At 29.6% G+C, this 16,832-nt stretch overlaps 2 protein-coding genes across 10 annotated transcripts; one reads left to right on the forward strand and one right to left on the reverse strand.

Moving 5' to 3' along the window:
• Positions 1 to 385: 385 nt before the first annotated feature.
• On the reverse strand, positions 386 to 9,927 carry LOC118446229 (uncharacterized). 8 transcript variants are annotated; one of them, XM_035876642.2, is made up of 12 exons: positions 8,979 to 9,927; positions 8,756 to 8,829; positions 6,938 to 7,267; positions 6,471 to 6,704; positions 6,213 to 6,401; positions 5,728 to 6,138; positions 5,163 to 5,630; positions 4,264 to 4,551; positions 3,455 to 3,916; positions 3,231 to 3,367; positions 3,019 to 3,137; positions 386 to 2,933 (listed from the first exon to the last, which is right to left on the reverse strand). In XM_035876642.2, exons 3-12 carry the CDS (start codon positions 7,265 to 7,267, stop codon positions 874 to 876), a joined length of 4,698 nt encoding a protein of 1,565 aa, XP_035732535.2. In that variant the 5' UTR covers positions 8,756 to 8,829; positions 8,979 to 9,927; the 3' UTR covers positions 386 to 873. The 8 variants fall into 8 exon arrangements, with proteins under 8 accessions (XP_035732535.2, XP_035732534.2, XP_085515831.1 ...); XM_035876641.2 differs by lacking the exon at positions 8,756 to 8,829 and having other exon boundaries at positions 8,979 to 9,926; XM_085659705.1 differs by lacking the exons at positions 8,756 to 8,829; positions 8,979 to 9,927 and adding an exon at positions 8,276 to 8,517 and having other exon boundaries at positions 5,502 to 5,630.
• A 3,230-nt stretch (positions 9,928 to 13,157) lies between these two features.
• Ids (iduronate 2-sulfatase) lies at positions 13,158 to 16,728 on the forward strand. 2 transcript variants are annotated; one of them, XM_085659587.1, is made up of 11 exons: positions 13,158 to 13,201; positions 13,617 to 13,773; positions 13,872 to 14,049; positions 14,118 to 14,248; positions 14,343 to 14,514; positions 14,624 to 14,773; positions 14,846 to 14,983; positions 15,052 to 15,152; positions 15,572 to 15,731; positions 15,863 to 16,035; positions 16,101 to 16,726. In XM_085659587.1, exons 2-11 carry the CDS (start codon positions 13,660 to 13,662, stop codon positions 16,437 to 16,439), a joined length of 1,656 nt encoding a protein of 551 aa, XP_085515713.1. In that variant the 5' UTR covers positions 13,158 to 13,201; positions 13,617 to 13,659; the 3' UTR covers positions 16,440 to 16,726. The 2 variants fall into 2 exon arrangements, with proteins under 2 accessions (XP_085515713.1, XP_035732509.2); XM_035876616.2 differs by lacking the exon at positions 13,158 to 13,201 and having other exon boundaries at positions 13,211 to 13,773; positions 16,101 to 16,728.
• The last annotated feature ends 104 nt before the right edge of the window (positions 16,729 to 16,832 follow it).

Raw genomic sequence — 16,832 nt, forward strand, 5'->3', positions numbered from 1 at the left:
GAACATTTAGTTTGGCGCTCAAAAATTAAATTTAAAATTATTGATAACAGCATTTCCTGCTGCACTGTTTTAAGAATGATGTACCATCTTGTAATATAATTTGATACTATCGATACATCTGTCGGTAAAACAGTTATATATCAACATCGGAGATAGGAAAAGATTCATAGGATATACATAACAAGGTAACAAAAATATTATATCTTTGATAAAATCGTATATTTAAATTATAAATCTATAAAGCACATTTATATAAAAAAATTCAAGATCTAACAATTAAAAATAAAACATATAAGAGAAAAAATATTTTATTTTATTAATAAGTAGAAAAAATTGTACGCATTCGTACACCGAACATAACATATTTATTAGTAAGATTATTCTTAGGACAATTTTAAAGATAATAATCGTTGTTATTTACAAAAAGGTAATGGAGCGCTTATTGGTCTTTTATTGATAACAATTATTATCATTGTTTATAGATACATCAACTTTACAAACCAGCTTATAACAAAGAAATTTTGTTGCTTAATATTAAATTATAATATAAGAAAAAGAAGTATTCAAACCATTATGATGCATTCAAAATTATGCCTCTACATACGCGAGAAAAAAATTCTAGTATACATTTATGCATACTACATAAGCGTTATTTGAAATCCACGTATGTACTTCTTACATCATTTGGATCATATTTGATATGGCTAAATATAGTTTTTCTTCTTCTTCTTCTTTTTCTTCTTCTTCTTAATGAAAGAAATACGAAATTCGAGATAGATATCTTATAATCACATATGCGATAACCGTTCTATTAGATGGCACAATGGCGTTTTATCATACTTTATAAATCATTCTAGCATGATAGTAAACGATTCAAACGAAAACGCGCTGTTTGGTCTCTCCAGTATTTGGATCCACTATAACTTTTTCTTTAAAATTATTAACGTGCGACGTATTGACATTGAACGAGCTAGAATTTCCATCTGTTTGAGGAAAGAATCTTCCATCTGCATACTCTTTAAAAAGTAATTCTGTGTTTTTACCCTGCTCATCTTTTCCGTTAACAGCTACCTTTCTCATCGTCAGTGTAAGTAATTCTATGATGAGATAAGACTCAGGCTTATATAGTCGTGTGAAATGCAATCTGATATGATCACCCACATTTTCATCTCTCCGAGGAATATAATCGCAATGTGGGCAAGATGGTGTCATTCGTTCAATTCCGTGACGTCTTTTATGAGCATCCATAGCTTCCTTATCGCTCGTTGAAAAGGGGCAATTCTGACAACGAATCATCTCGGTGTCATTTTCGTTCGATGGCAATAGCATTCCTTTTTTCTGCATCAAAATTAAAGTTTGCTTGTCTTGATTCGAGACCTGCATTGAGTTCGTTGTCGTTGAAACCGATGTTACACCGCCGCTGCCAGCTACTGTGTTTATGGTCGATACGGAAATTGTTGTAACAGGTGTTATTGTCGTACTTGATCTAATTGTTTTACCAGAACGACAGTTTATTGTCGTATCGATGATACCATCGCTATCAATTGATATAGTATCGTCTTCTAAACGTCGTCGAGAAGCTTGTGCCTCTGCATTGGCTTGATGCTTCTTCAGATGTTGAATATAATTTGCGTAATACTTAACAGAGTAATCGCAGGTATCACATCGATATCGCTGTTTAGCACCATGTAACGTCAAGTGTACTCTATACTGTTCGCGTTTCTCGAACGCTGAAGGACACTTATGACATTTGTAACGTTTTTCCTTCAATCGACCGTTACGTAAATAACCCGGATAAACGAAATTTGGATTACCATGCATGTATACACCGAATTGTGGATCAGGTGCACATGCCGAAGAAGAATTCGGTGATGCGCTATCGCTCGTTTCATTATGTCTTCGGTGTACCACTTGATGTTTTATTAAATTTTGAGCTGTTTTGGAAGAATAATCGCATTCTGAACATTTGAAACGATTGTTCGATCCATGTAGGGTCATATGATATTCTAGAGCATCTAATTTGAAATATCGTGCTGGACACTTAGCACAGGTAAACACTTGATTACTAGCTCGTTGATTAGAGTTCCCTGTGAAAGAAGTATTTAGGGGGTACGGTGTACCTTCTGAAACTTGCACGACAATCCATGCTACGTTAATCGACGAATCGCCGAATTCTTGATTGTTAGCCTCCACGCATGCCGTTGGAGGTGGTGGATATCTCTGCGAGTGTCCATACAAAGTCAATAAATATTTTGTTCGTTCTTGATATTCAGTAGAATGTGCTTTCTGATGAGCAAAAAGATGAGCTGGTTGGCGTGCGGCATACGAACACCATGGGCACATGTATGCTAGTTCGGTCGAATGATAACGCAAATGTATTCTCAATTCTTTTTCGCATAGAAATCGAGCTGGACATTTACTGCAACAATGTACTAATCGTAAATCACGCAAATCTGGTTCAGCTCCCAAAATTGGCTGATACGTCAGTCCAAGTAACACCGCTAAATCATTGAGCTGTTGTGAATCGGATCGCGTTTGATCGACCAAGCAATGAACGGTACCTAAAGAGCCTGAATGCATGTTCGTGTGAGCGGTCATCACTTCTCTACGCGTACAACTAAAACTACAATCCTCACAGGCAATTAGGGGCTCTTGACTTGGATAATCGACGTGCATCGTTTCGTGATCGCGAACCTCAGCACGACGAGAAGTCACGTAAGGACAGTGTCGACATTTCAGCATTTTTGTTAAGGTACAGTCTGGTCGCGATACCCATACTAATGGTGCATCGGGCAATGCACGGGTATCCAAAAGAAGAGGAGGCGGTACACTCGAATTTTTCGTTGGTACACTCGATGGGGATGATTCTTCATTCTTTGATGTAGTCGGAATATTCTTTTCCAAGGAAGTTTCTTTTTTCGAATTATTATCACCTACGATATTAGAATATTTTAATGAGATTGAGAGCTCAAATTTATTTGTAATAAAAGTGCAATAAAACGATAAAATAGGTCTTACTATCTTCAGAATTTATAGCCTGTAACTTGGACTTTACAACAGGCATGTGAAAATCCATACTTTGCTGATGTACAACGGCCAATTCTTCTCCATGAAGTCTTGCATGTTCTAATAATTCACTAATAAAAAAAAAAAATACTCCAAATGAAGTAAAAAATTTCAAGCTCAAATTTATAATATATGCCATTAAATTTATGATAGATTTTACTCACGCTTTTGTATTAACATAATATGGACAGAGATAACATTTAAATATTGCATTATTGTTTGGACGATGATGCATCCGATGCATTGATAAAGATTCTGTGTCTGGTGCAGAGAATGGACAATCTTCACAACCATATGCATTCTATTGATAAGAAACATTAAAAATAAATAAGTTTCGTTATATATAGTATAAAAATCTATTCCTTAATTATATAAAAATCATGCTTACCCTTTCTTCATTGGCATTTTGATCTACAACTTCATAATGAGACTTTACGTGTAACAAAACTGTATCTTTATTAGAATCTTTATAGTTACATCGTTTACATTTCCACAATGTACGCTTACTATCGTCGACAGTTATAGTTGTGGTAGTTGTTGATGCTGCTGTTGTTGAAGTAGAGATAGAGATATTTGTACTTTGTACATTTGCAGTATTATTTTTAAGCAACGATTGCCCACGGTTTTTAACTGCGGCTTTTAGTGGAGGTGGATGTCTTAAAGATATAATGTTTTCATTGTGATTTTCTTCGTTTGTTATTAAAAGAGGATCAACAGCAGAAGTGAGCTCAGCAGTCTGTGAGTATTCTTTATTACTCATAATTAACAACTTAGTTGGTGGTTCACTAAAATTAACTTCTTCTATACTTCTTTCTTCCATATTTTGATCATCCCATACTTGTTGTTCAACCTGAATAAAAAACTTAAATATTTTACAAGTTCATTGGATTTATCTCTTATATAGTATAATAACATATAAATCAAAAATAATAACATATAACATATAACATATAAATATAAAATCTGCAATGCGTGTTATATTTGTATATATATTTAAAAATAATATAAATATAATATATATATATATTTTGTGTTAATATCAGATTATATTTTATACTGTTTTTGATATAGCGAATTTATAACCTATTTAGTCTTTTGTATCTGCACATATATATATATTTGTGAATTATTTGTGCCACTTATTTTAATATATAAAGGCATAATTAATAATTCTGTATATGAAACAATAACTTTTACCTGTGCAAGGTATTTATTATATTTCGAATAATTTCGTCGACCTGTTTCATCAGTCATAAGTACTCTAGCAGTCAAATGCACCGGATCTTTTGCTGCTTTAAGCTTAATATGCTTTGTAATATCCCATCTCCAATTAGAACGATATGCGCAGAGAGAACACTCGAATGGTTTCCTATTTAAATGACCAACTATGTGCACGTGAAAACGACTTGCAGTGGATGCCCAAAATGGGCAATGAGGACACTTGAATACTCGTCGTCCATTTGGATGTGTAGAAGTTCCTTCGACCTAACAGAAGATATTTTACTTCTTGACTATAGTAAAGAATATTGTTGTTTATTAAACACATGAAAAGAAGCAGATAAAGCCGTCTCTTTTTTCTTTTTTTATTAAGAGCATACATAGCATATATGAACATTATTATTTCATGAAGGTGAAATTGTATTTGAATCTAATGACGTACTCAGCCTCTATTTTTTTTTAATTACAAAAAATCCAATAATGTATTAAAATAATACATATATTGTAATAGATTTGTCCAATTGGCATACCCTCTCCAGTGTACCTCTGTCTTTGGCAAATTCACTTTTCTACGACTAGATGCAGGGATTTAAAGCATATTAGCTTTTAATCAGCAGCAGTATGTTTTATATAACATATATATATACACACACATATATATATATATATATATATATATATATATATATATATATAGATATATATACATATATACACAAGTGTATTATTAAAAGTAAAAGCTTGTAATATGGTTCTACTAATATTAAAACTTTATACTTGACCTTGAAACTGTTTTATTAAAGATAATGTAAATGATGTGAGCAGATCTTATGAGTTTCATGTAAAAGTTCATTTGTGAAACTACATCTACGCCATACCGAAGATCCAGAAGAATTGTGCCCTCCAAGACTGGTGTCCCATTCCAAATGAGAAGGAAATGTATATTCACTACTGTATGCAGCCATGCGAAGTTCCGAGCACTCAGTAACCTTCTCAAAACTACTATCAACTGATGACTCTCTGCTTGTTTGCTGACAACACTGCATGTGTACTTCAAGATCGGTTGTACTTTTGCAACGTCTCCTGCACTTAGGACAACGTGACATGCCCACAGATACGCTGAGAGCAGTGTGGTGTGTTTGTTTGTGACAAGCCAGTTCTTCCATGCTACTAGCTTTAAACGTACACCAACATTTCAGATCGTTCATGTTACTTACAGCTACCTCTGGTATCCCATTGTTCATGGCTGCTGATGTTGATAATTTTTCTTTAAGTTTATCAAAAAAGGAGGCATTTTTTCTTTCGAATGCATTTACTGCATTATTGAGATCCTTCTTTGAGCTCATCTATAGATAACAAGTAACAAAACTTTATAGTAATATATTTTAGATCTATCAGTACAAATAAATATTTAGCAAACAACAATTAATTTAAATAACCAACCTCTTTATTCCCATATAATTTAGCCATTTCGGTATCCCTTGCAATTTGGGCAAGTTCAGGTCTTACTCTAACACGTGGTACTCTTAATAGTGTCGTTGATGTATTACTATTTAAAGTAGTATTTGATTTAATGTTAATTGGATTTAACGGAATTAACATAGGCAATGGTTTTTTGGATTTGTTCAAGGCAGCTGGTGCATGACACTCTGCCAAGTGACGCTGCATTTCAGAATCCCAAGCTGTTACAAATTGACAAGCTTTCTCTTCACATTTTAAAGCTATACAATCTGCACCTGCAAGTATACTTTTCTTATCGTCAATTGATTGATCAGAATTAAAAGATTCTTCAAGACTAATTGATGTAGTGTTTCCTGTTGTATTGATAGGTTCCCGAAAATCACTTGCACCAACCTAAGAAAAGTAATTGTACTTAGAAATAGTTCGAATTAAAAATATAAAAACAATTTGATTCATATAATTCTCACCTGATTATAACGCTTTGGACTAATACGTTCAAACGGATTACTTCTACGACTTGACATACCTACTGGAGGCTCATGATGATTCATTTCATGCACAGTTAAACTTTGTCGAATATCAGCAGTAAAATTACATGCTCTACATTGAAAAGCCCCTCCACCACCATGATTACGTGTATGTCGATCCAAATTCCACTAAAATATACACATTTATTTCATGAATATTTTTAATGTTGGATTTGGTAAGTATCATAATAAACAAACCTTATATGGTGTTCTAAAATCACAGGCATCGCACTTGATCATTGGCATGGAGTGATATTTGATATGCTTTGTAAAACGTGCTCGTACATGCGTAACATAACAGCATTTAGCACAACGATAAAATCTTCGTTTTAAATGATGTACTTGATGATGAGTTTCCAGATCACGTGAAGATATTGCATCATAAGGACATATAGGACATTGATTCTCACTTGTATCATGAATGCTTTTGGTCTTTAAAGTTTCATAAAACAAGGATATTAAAAATATTAAATACATAAAACTTCATGTCAATAAGCAAGTATGGGCGTGTCAATGCAAAATTTGTCAAGATATAAATTACAATAAAAATAAAAAATTTATTATAATAAAGAATGAAATGTAAACCAAAATTATAAATACTTAGAACAAAGCATTAAAGATTTGTATAGTCTACAAATCTTCATTGATTAAATTAATATGCTTACCGTTTGTTGACTTTCCTTTTTCACTTGTTCCAAATAAATATTAACATTGGATTGATCCTTTGGAGATCCTTCACTGATGTCTTTCATATTAAATAATTCTTCCGTAAAAAAAGATTGGTCATTATCATTTTGATTTTCTGTTTGATCATCAATATTGTAAGATTCCATAATCTCCTTTTCTTCCTCATTTAGATCAACATTATCGTTTTTTGCTTCAGTTTCTATTTCATTCTCTTCAAGATCGGTCATCATTTTTTGTATTACATCCGTTTTGCCTTGCTGCTTTGGTCGAGGTCGAAGTGCCCGCAAACGAGGCGGTCTTCCTGACATCTTAAAAGAAATTCGTTTGTTCTCATATACAATTCGACATTGCATTCTATTTACCAAAGTGAATATTTTTATTTATTCGATTTGTTTATTTATTTCATTGAAAAAATTAATTGAAAGCAATAAAGGAAAAGGATTATCACGAAGCTATATCACCTTCGATCCACACCTCTACAAGTATATTATGAGTAGGCACAAAAACGCAGTCAAGTATTAGTCTACTTTTCCAGTTATTCGAATCATAACATTCGTAAAATCACAGCTTTATATAAAGATAAATACTTTCATTTTATCTTTTAAGTCCGAAAATATACAATTCGTAAAACAACAAAAATTGCCATCATTGATTCTTACATTGTTATCGACGGTGTATCGTGCGTGCAAATTCCGGAAGTCCCGGTATAGTATCTCGAACGCAACGAGCCGCCATTTTTTTCTCGTTAGCAATTTGGCTCAATAATAAGAAACGATGCCCATTTAACGACCACAATTTTAATCTATAAATGATTATTTTGAAGTATCACTGTTCACTAATCTTTCAAAACTCGTCAAAGTAGATTTTTCGAAAAGTGAAGTACTTCTAAACTTATCAAATATTTCCAAATTCGAAGAAACGTCTTACGCGCAGGATACACATCGTTAGCGGTAGTCTCACATACGCCATTTTATATTTTTTCTACACAACAACGTCCGTATTATCTTGTCACGATATAGAGATCTTTTTACTATTACTTATTATCGTTTTATTTATTCCTGCCAATGTCAATTATATCACGCGAATCATAACGGAATTTAATCAGATTGTACCAAGTAACTTTACACGTAATATAATTGACGTAAAAGAAATGAATTTAATGTGACATACATATTAAATTATTAAAATTGTATTAAGGTAATTCGAATAACAAACATATATGTTATTTTATATTCGAATAATTTTACAGAAATTAATTAATTATGTAATTTAATGACTCTATTATTTTTTGATATATCATTATATATAGTACTCACTTGGTATATATTATTCATCGTATAAAAATTCATGACTAGAACTTTTACAAATGGGAAAATAGCAATTGAATATAATCTCATCTTCCATAATAAAAAATAAACGAAAATCAATTATTTCACTTTATCAATGCAAAATAACTTTATCAATGAATTCGCCTCACCAGAAAAGTATAAAGAATTGTAATGCTTAGTATCATATCATCAAAGTGACCAAGTATAGATACGAACTTGAAACGAAAGGGTATAAAGATATCTTTTCGATGACGATGAAACGCTCGATGCATTAATTTTTACTTTGTTCTGAATAATCATAGTCTATGATCTATAAAAAATAAATTTATATTTATGAATAAACGGTTTACTTTTATCAAGGTGATCATAAAAAAAAAAGAAAAAAAAAATAAAAAAGATCTAATTTTATCGACGGCTGTTTTCGAAGGACATAATGGCGAATAGAAAAATGAAAATACAGATACGAACTTCCGGTAATGGCGATCAACTTCCGTTTCAGTCAATGAGTCTAACTTCCATTAACTTCCGGTGTCGGGGATCGTCTTCGATGGGTCGAACGGAAGAAACCCATGTTACGTATTTTAAAAGGACAAATGGCAAAGGCGATGGCATGAAAGGAGAAGATATAATGAAATAAAAATAAAAAAGGGATTACTCGGTTACAGATCTGTTTGTTAGTTGGAAGACAAACCTTTCGGCGCCTCCGTCGTTTCAAGTAAGTTTTCTTCCAATAGAATGACAGTTCCAGTGACGACGATATGGCGATCGACGGCTCGAATACGGCATGCGATTATATCGGCCGAAGACAAATGGTCGATTTATTCGACCGGTCGGCCGATGTAAACCGATGTTGACCGATGTAGACTAGAAGAGATGTCCGCCGAATTAACAACCGCCTGTCTGCTTATCGTCTGCATACGTACGTACAACCGTGTATGTACGATGGCGAAAGACTCGATACTCTGCGATGCTCGCTCGAGCTGACGTATCGCGCCTTCGTAGAATCCCTTCTCTCTCTCTCTCTCTCTCTCTCTATCTTTTTCGCCCTCCTCTTCTTCTCCTTCTATCTCTCTCACTCCCTCACTCCTCCCGCTCTTTTCCACCCCTTCTCTTACACCTCACTCTCTCTTTCCGTCCCCCTTCTTCCTCTTCTTCACAAGATTTCGATGGTACCGACATATATGTATATATATATTTAGTCCAATTACACACACGTTAAAAGTACCCGTAATTCCTATTGCTTTTTATATTAAGAATGTACTTATTCTTCGTTTATGATTTTTTTTCCAAATGGACACATCAATTTGTATACTATTATAAAACTCTTTGGAGTTGATTTAGAATAAAGTGGAAAAATTAATAGGTTAAGTCACTGAAGGTACTATTTAACAGTGTAATTAATTTAATATAGATATATATTTTTTTATCCTTCTCAATAAAGAATATGAAGAAATATTTTTTATAATATTTCTAAATTAAATTAAATTAGTCTCGACGGGAGCGAATAATAGGAAGCGTTTGTGAAATTTTGCTAAAAACGAGAACTCTTCCTCTTGCAAAACGAATCGGCTCGTGATGCCGATGGCACGATATTGTAAGCGTGGCAGATCGGGCGCCATCTGCAATTCCTGTTTCTGGTTTCAACAACCGGGAACGTGTTCCTTTTGCCTGTGCTTTGCGTTCGATGACTACTATTATTGCCGTTACAGACTGCCACCTATACCTAACGATATATTATTTAAAACTTGATGGAATCTTTGTAGATTAATTATAAACAAATTTTATAAATATTTTTAAAATAATTTAAAAATCTTACCTTTTTAAGTTTCTCGCATTCAACCTTGTTACTTCAGAATGCTACTATGCAGAAAGGAGGGAGAGAAAGTCTGACGAGTATGTATAAGATAGAGGAAGAGGGAGAAAGAGAAAGGGGTTAGAAAGAAAAATATAAAGATGCTTTATTTATTTTAGCATATTATTTTTTAATATAATTAATTTTTCCTTCAAAAATCTTGCGTTGTATAATATTTTTTCCCTTATCATTGTTATTAACTTATTGTTTAAATTAAATAGATAACCTGATAAAAGTACTTACTTTCGAATATTTCTGTAGCAACTAATTCATTACACTACTCTCAATATAATTTGTAGTTACGAAAAAATTCAATTCAAATCCATCAGCATAACTATTAATTTTTTTTTCCTAATTGAAAGGGAGAGAGAGAGAGAGAGAGAGAGGATGCTTGTTTTATAATTTTATAAAAGGATGCGATTATAAGCGTTGAATTGTTAAAGTATTTTTCTTATACAAATATCAGTAATTCTTTTTGTTAAATATGTTTTCATGAAAATATTTTTTCATTAAATAAAAAAAAAAATTATTAAAAAATCTTAATGACATAATCAATTTCTATTAACAGTATTTATTGTACAATCACTAAAAAGTTTTGTACAGCTAAAGAAAACTAAAACCAAGACTTATTAACGATTAGTATTATTATTTTAAGGGACAACGAAGAAAGATTATTTTTTTTTATAAATTATATATAATGTAATATTTACAAATTTTACGTTATTTCATGTAAGGATATGTGGTTTATATATATATATATATATCTTAAAAGGATATTGATCATGTCATTTTCTATATTATCGATTAAAGTATTATCGATGAAATTAACAAAAATATATTATAAATAAAATATTAAGGCTGTTTATTTACTCCTGATTTTATAATGATTCATGCCAAAAATAGGTACAGGCGTAATTCATGAACAATTTTGATGATCGAGGTTTCATTTTCAAACATTCTCATTTCAATCATTTTTTTCGAAAAAAATACCTTTATTCCTTTTTTTAAAAGTCGTTTAAAAATAGTGTTTCCTCGAGAATAATTTATTCATAAAAATAAAACTTTTTCAAAAATTCGAAAAGTCATGTTCTTCCTCATTCATTTTTAAAATGAGATCTTGTCCATCAAAATCATTCAAGAATGACGTCTGGACTCGCTGTTGGTGTAAACATTTGTGTGGCATTTTAATAAAAAAAAGTTTTGTATAGTGGCGCCCATTGAATTTTGCGGCAAAAGAGAAGAAGCTGCTATCCTTACTACTAATTTCCATATGAACGCTAAAGTGGTATATGATTTGTTTCCGGAAAGTAGACAATTACTTCCTTGTTGTTGCATAAATCAATGTTCAGATTTTCTGATCTATACCAAACGTAAAGAAATGTATTTCGTCATGCTCATATGGAAAATAAATAATTTATTTATTCAAGTATTTTAATTAATATTCGACTAATGATCCTATGGTAAAAATAACCAAATATGTATTCAGTCGTTTATGTTAATGTATCTTAGGGATGATATATTATTTTGGAATAATTTTATAATTATTTAAATGATGTACAGTGTATATGAAGTAAGTACATACAATATACTAATATTTTAACAATAATATATATTTGTTTAAACATTACATAGCTCGTAATACGCGTTAAATATAAAATAATTGAAAATAAATATTTAAACGTATTTAAATTTTGATTTCTGCAGGTTCTAGACTACATTTAATATTAACGAAAACAAACGTACGATTGACTTTGACATTTATCGATCCAGTCTTCTTTCACATTCCAACGAGGAAACATCAAAGCACTCTCTTTCCAAACGTTTAAGACAAACAATTAATACTTTTGATAATTTTATAATTATTTAAATGATGTATGATGTACACGGAGTATAATAAATTAATATTTAAAAAATAGTACATTAGTTTGAACATTACATGATTCGTAATACGCGTTAAAGATGAAATAATTTCAATTTAATGTTTTAATATAAAAATCTTGACCAGCCGGCCATTGTAAATCTATAATATCAATGAAAACAAACACTCGACCGACTTTAATAGTTATATAATTTATTATATGTATAATAAATTCTCTTTTGTATTCCGACGAAATACATCAAAATTCTCTCTCTCTCTCTCTCTCTCTCTCTCTCTCTCTCTCTCTCTCTCTATCTCTCTCTATCTCTCTCTCTCTCTCCAAGCGACCATTTCTAAATAATTAAAATTTTTGATTATTTTACATTTATTTAAACATTATATAGAATATGCGTATAGTATAAGTGTAACAGCACATTGTAGAGTCAGGATTTTCAGCAATTAATATAATAATTAATATACGTTTCTCTTCTATACTTCCTCGATCTTTATTTAGATTAGGATCAAGAATTTTTTATTTTCTTTTACTTTTTCTTTTTTAAAGAAAACGAATACTAATTCTAATTCTAAAATGAAAAGCATTTTAAATTTTACATATTATTGCTAACATATTTCGGTAGATAAATAGATTAAATATAATAGAATTCTAAAATAATTACTTAGATAAGCACTGAAAAATTCTCATTTCTTTATTATTTTTATTTATCATTATTGATTTTCATTTATTTTTATTTATTTTTATTTACGTTTTTCAGATTAAATATTATAATTTTCTATTTTATATACTTATCTTCGTCATCATAATCACATATTACAAAATTCAAGATATTCATCAGTGATTTTCTCTCTTTAACTATTTGTATAAATTTAACTAGAAATAAAATGTATGAAATTTGTATAATTAATAAATTCTTTTTAATTAATATAATTTAGCATATAGTTTTTTCTTACTTTTATCAGATATACTACTAATTGAACTGTATATAAAAATTTTCTCACATACTAATGCTATTGTTAGGTTATGCATGAAAGGGGTTTAACTTCTATAAGCTTATATATCGATATAATAGGCGCATAGTGAGTGAATTAGTTTCCCTAATACGTTTGTAGTTTATATTTTATGCATACTTGTCGCTGAAGTCGCATACGTTATGAGTAATAGGTGGTGAACAGCCTTAATATCATGATACGTATATATTATGTGTAACATATTTTAACTCGATCGATATAATTGATTGTATTAGTAAAGTTTTAAAATAATTATTAATAACATTAATTAAACAGAAATGTCTATTAATAAAAATTAAAGTTGAAGAATAATTTGATGCAAGTCATACGCATGATATAATATATTTTAAAATAAAATGCATGATAATAGTGAAAGTTACTTTTCACGCGCGACGTTTCTTCGAATATAATTTTGTGGATATTTTTAAATATGTGTGAATGTGTGTCATATATGTTATATCTAAAAATAAAAATATTTTAAATCGTTTCGTTCAAATTTAATATATATATATATATAAAGAAATAAAATCTTAAACGTTTTAATAAATTGAAATAATATTATCAATGTTGTTTCTTTTATTTTGGATTATTACATTATCATGCAGGAGTGTTGCAAAACCAAACTTTCTTTTGATAATGATTGATGATTTAAGAACAACACTAGGATGTTATGGGGATCACAATTCATATACACCAAATATAGATCATTTAGCAAAACAGGGCATAATTTTTTCTCAGGCATATGCACAGGTCAGATAAAATATTACTTGATATTAATTAATAACTCTCAATCTTTGTTTTTTTTATACATAATATTTATTATATAAATGATTGTGTTTCATTCATAGCAAGCTTTATGTGCACCTAGTAGAAATTCAATATTAACTAGCAGAAGACCGGATACATTACAGTTGTATGATTTTTATAGCTATTGGAGAGATACAGTTGGTAATTTTACAACATTACCAGAATATTTAAAAAATAATGGATATAATACTATGTCTGTAGGAAAGATATTTCATCCAGGTAAAATGATATTTTTGTTATTGAAAGTTTATTTCAAAAATTTGTACGTTGAATTGTAATATTTACAGGTATCAGTTCTAATAATTCTGACGATAGTCCTTATTCTTGGAGTGAAAAACCTTTTCATCCTTATACAAATCGTTACAAGAATGCACCAGTTTGTCAAACTACTAAAAATTCACTTCCTGCACAAAATCTTGTAAATGTTATATATTTTATTATCTTATTAAGATAATTAGATTTAATTATCTTATGATATGTTATCTCTATATTGCTTCAATATATTCTTATAGGTATGTCCAGTGGATTTAAAATTTATGCCAAATCAAACATTACCAGATATTGAGATATTAAACAAAGCCAAGAGATACATACACATGCATAAAAATGATGTTAAGCCATTTTTTTTAGCTGTTGGATTTCAGAAACCACATATTCCCTTAAAATACCCTAAAAAATACTTAAGTAAAAAGTACATTTTTATATTATGTAGATATATATACATATATAGAAAAATACATTTATATTAATAATGATCCTTAAGATATATAAATAATACTAAAATTAATTTCAGAATATCATCCATTAGAAAAATTTAAAGTTCCTAAGCCATATGCTTGGCCAAATAATACTGATAGTGTTGCATATAATCCATGGATAGATCTTCGCAAAAGAAAGGATATACAAAGATTACATTTAAAATTCCCATGGGAAAAAATACCAGGTATAAAAGATATAAATTATTCTTCTTTTATATATTAATTCAAGATTTAAAATATCCATTTTTTTTAACTAGAGAATTTTGCCAAGTTGATTACACAATCATATTATGGAGCTGTGTCTTATATCGATGATATTATTGGCAAGCTTATATATCAATTGCATATTTCTAAGATCTTGAAAAAAACTGTAATCATATTAACTTCTGATCATGGTAAACAATGGTAGATTATTATAGATGGAAGTTTAAATCATTACAAAACAATCTTTTTTATTATGTAGGTTGGTCTTTAGGAGAACATGCTGAATGGGGAAAGTATAGTAATTTCGATGTCTCAGTACATGTACCTCTAATAATGTCGATACCTTTTATGACATTCAAGGTATGTAATTTTGATGTTTCTTTCATAAAATAATAAATTTCAGTATTTCTCTTTCATAATCTCATTTAGTAATCTCAGTTGGTAACATTATCAACAGCGTTCATTAACTATTGTTACCAACAGATGGTACTGTCATATTTTTAAATACACCGTTTTTTAAGGTACTATCATTTCGACAAAATTAACATCATCCTATAATGATTTTTTATCGGTTACACAGTAATTAAATATATATATATTATTATTATTATTATTATTATTATTATTATTATTATTATTATTATTATTATTATATTATCATCTTCGATATTAACTTTTTGATTATATTAAAAGGAATGATACTATTTAATACGAAATAGTAATATCTTTATATATGAACTAAATAACTTTAAATTAATAGAGTATTATATTTATTTAAGAAAACTACGGAACATTTTACTGAATATAATGCAAATACGATTAATAAGTTTAAATTCGAATATAAAGGGTATACAAATTTAAGGTATTCTTGGATTAAAAAAAAAGGAAATAAAAAAAATGTTACATTTTTAAAACATATAGATACTTTTACAAAAACAGGTAATTCAGAAAAATTATATAAAAGTATTAATAATTATATATTTTTTTAATTTTTTTTTTTATAAATGTTTATTATCGTAAGTAATTACAAGTATTACAAATATAAAAAAGGTTGTTCCTTCTTTTTGTAGATGCTATTGTAGAACTGGTTGATATTTTTCCTACAATTGCCGAATTAGCGGGAATTCCAGTACCAATTTGTTCAAACATAGAAAAGAAATGTGACAATAATTGCAAATATCCATCAGTGTGTACAGAAGGAATTAGTCTTTTACCACTTATCAGAACTATATTGGATAAAAAAGTAAGGATGGGTTACATCGTTAATTATTATAAATTTTATTTATATAATTTTATTTTTTATCTTAGATAATACCATGGAAGAAAGCAGCATTCAGTCAATATCCAAGACCAGGTATAGAACCTACATTACATCCAAACAGTGATGAACCGCATTTGAAAGAAATAACTATTATGGGATACAGTGTAAAATCACATGAGTATAGATACACCGCGTGGATACCATTTATATCAGAAAATAAAACAGCCAATTGGAAAATTATCATTAGTGAAGAATTATATAATCATAATTATGATTCAGCAGAGTACTTCAATTTAGCAAGATCTCCAGACTTCTTAAAAAAAAAAATTGAATTAAGAACATTACTCCAAGATGGTTGGAGAAAAGCCTTACCAAATTATATTTAATTATATGAAAATTGTTGAGAAAATATCCTAATAGATCTGCTTCAAAAACAAGATCCAAGGATAAATATCCTTTTTTGCTTTGTGTTATAGAAATTAGAATAAATATAATATATCCTTGTGCATACGTTGTTATATAAATATATAAATCTAATAGGAATGTACGTAATATCATATGTAAGTGAAATACATAAAATGATTGCGAAAGTGAATACATAGTTTTTTTATGTAACGTATTATATGTTAAAATCAATAAAATAAACTAAATTTAAATGGGATAACTAAAAATCTAGTTTATTTCATTATACATTTAGAAAACTATTACTCATTTCATGCAATATTTGTTGTTTTAACTATGGATTATAACTCTACGCAAATTTTCGATACGTAATACTT

Source organism: Vespa mandarinia, chromosome 10 (assembly GCF_050613455.1).
Source record: "Vespa mandarinia isolate Hongniang chromosome 10, ASM5061345v1, whole genome shotgun sequence".
Lineage (NCBI taxonomy): Eukaryota > Metazoa > Arthropoda > Insecta > Hymenoptera > Vespidae > Vespa > Vespa mandarinia.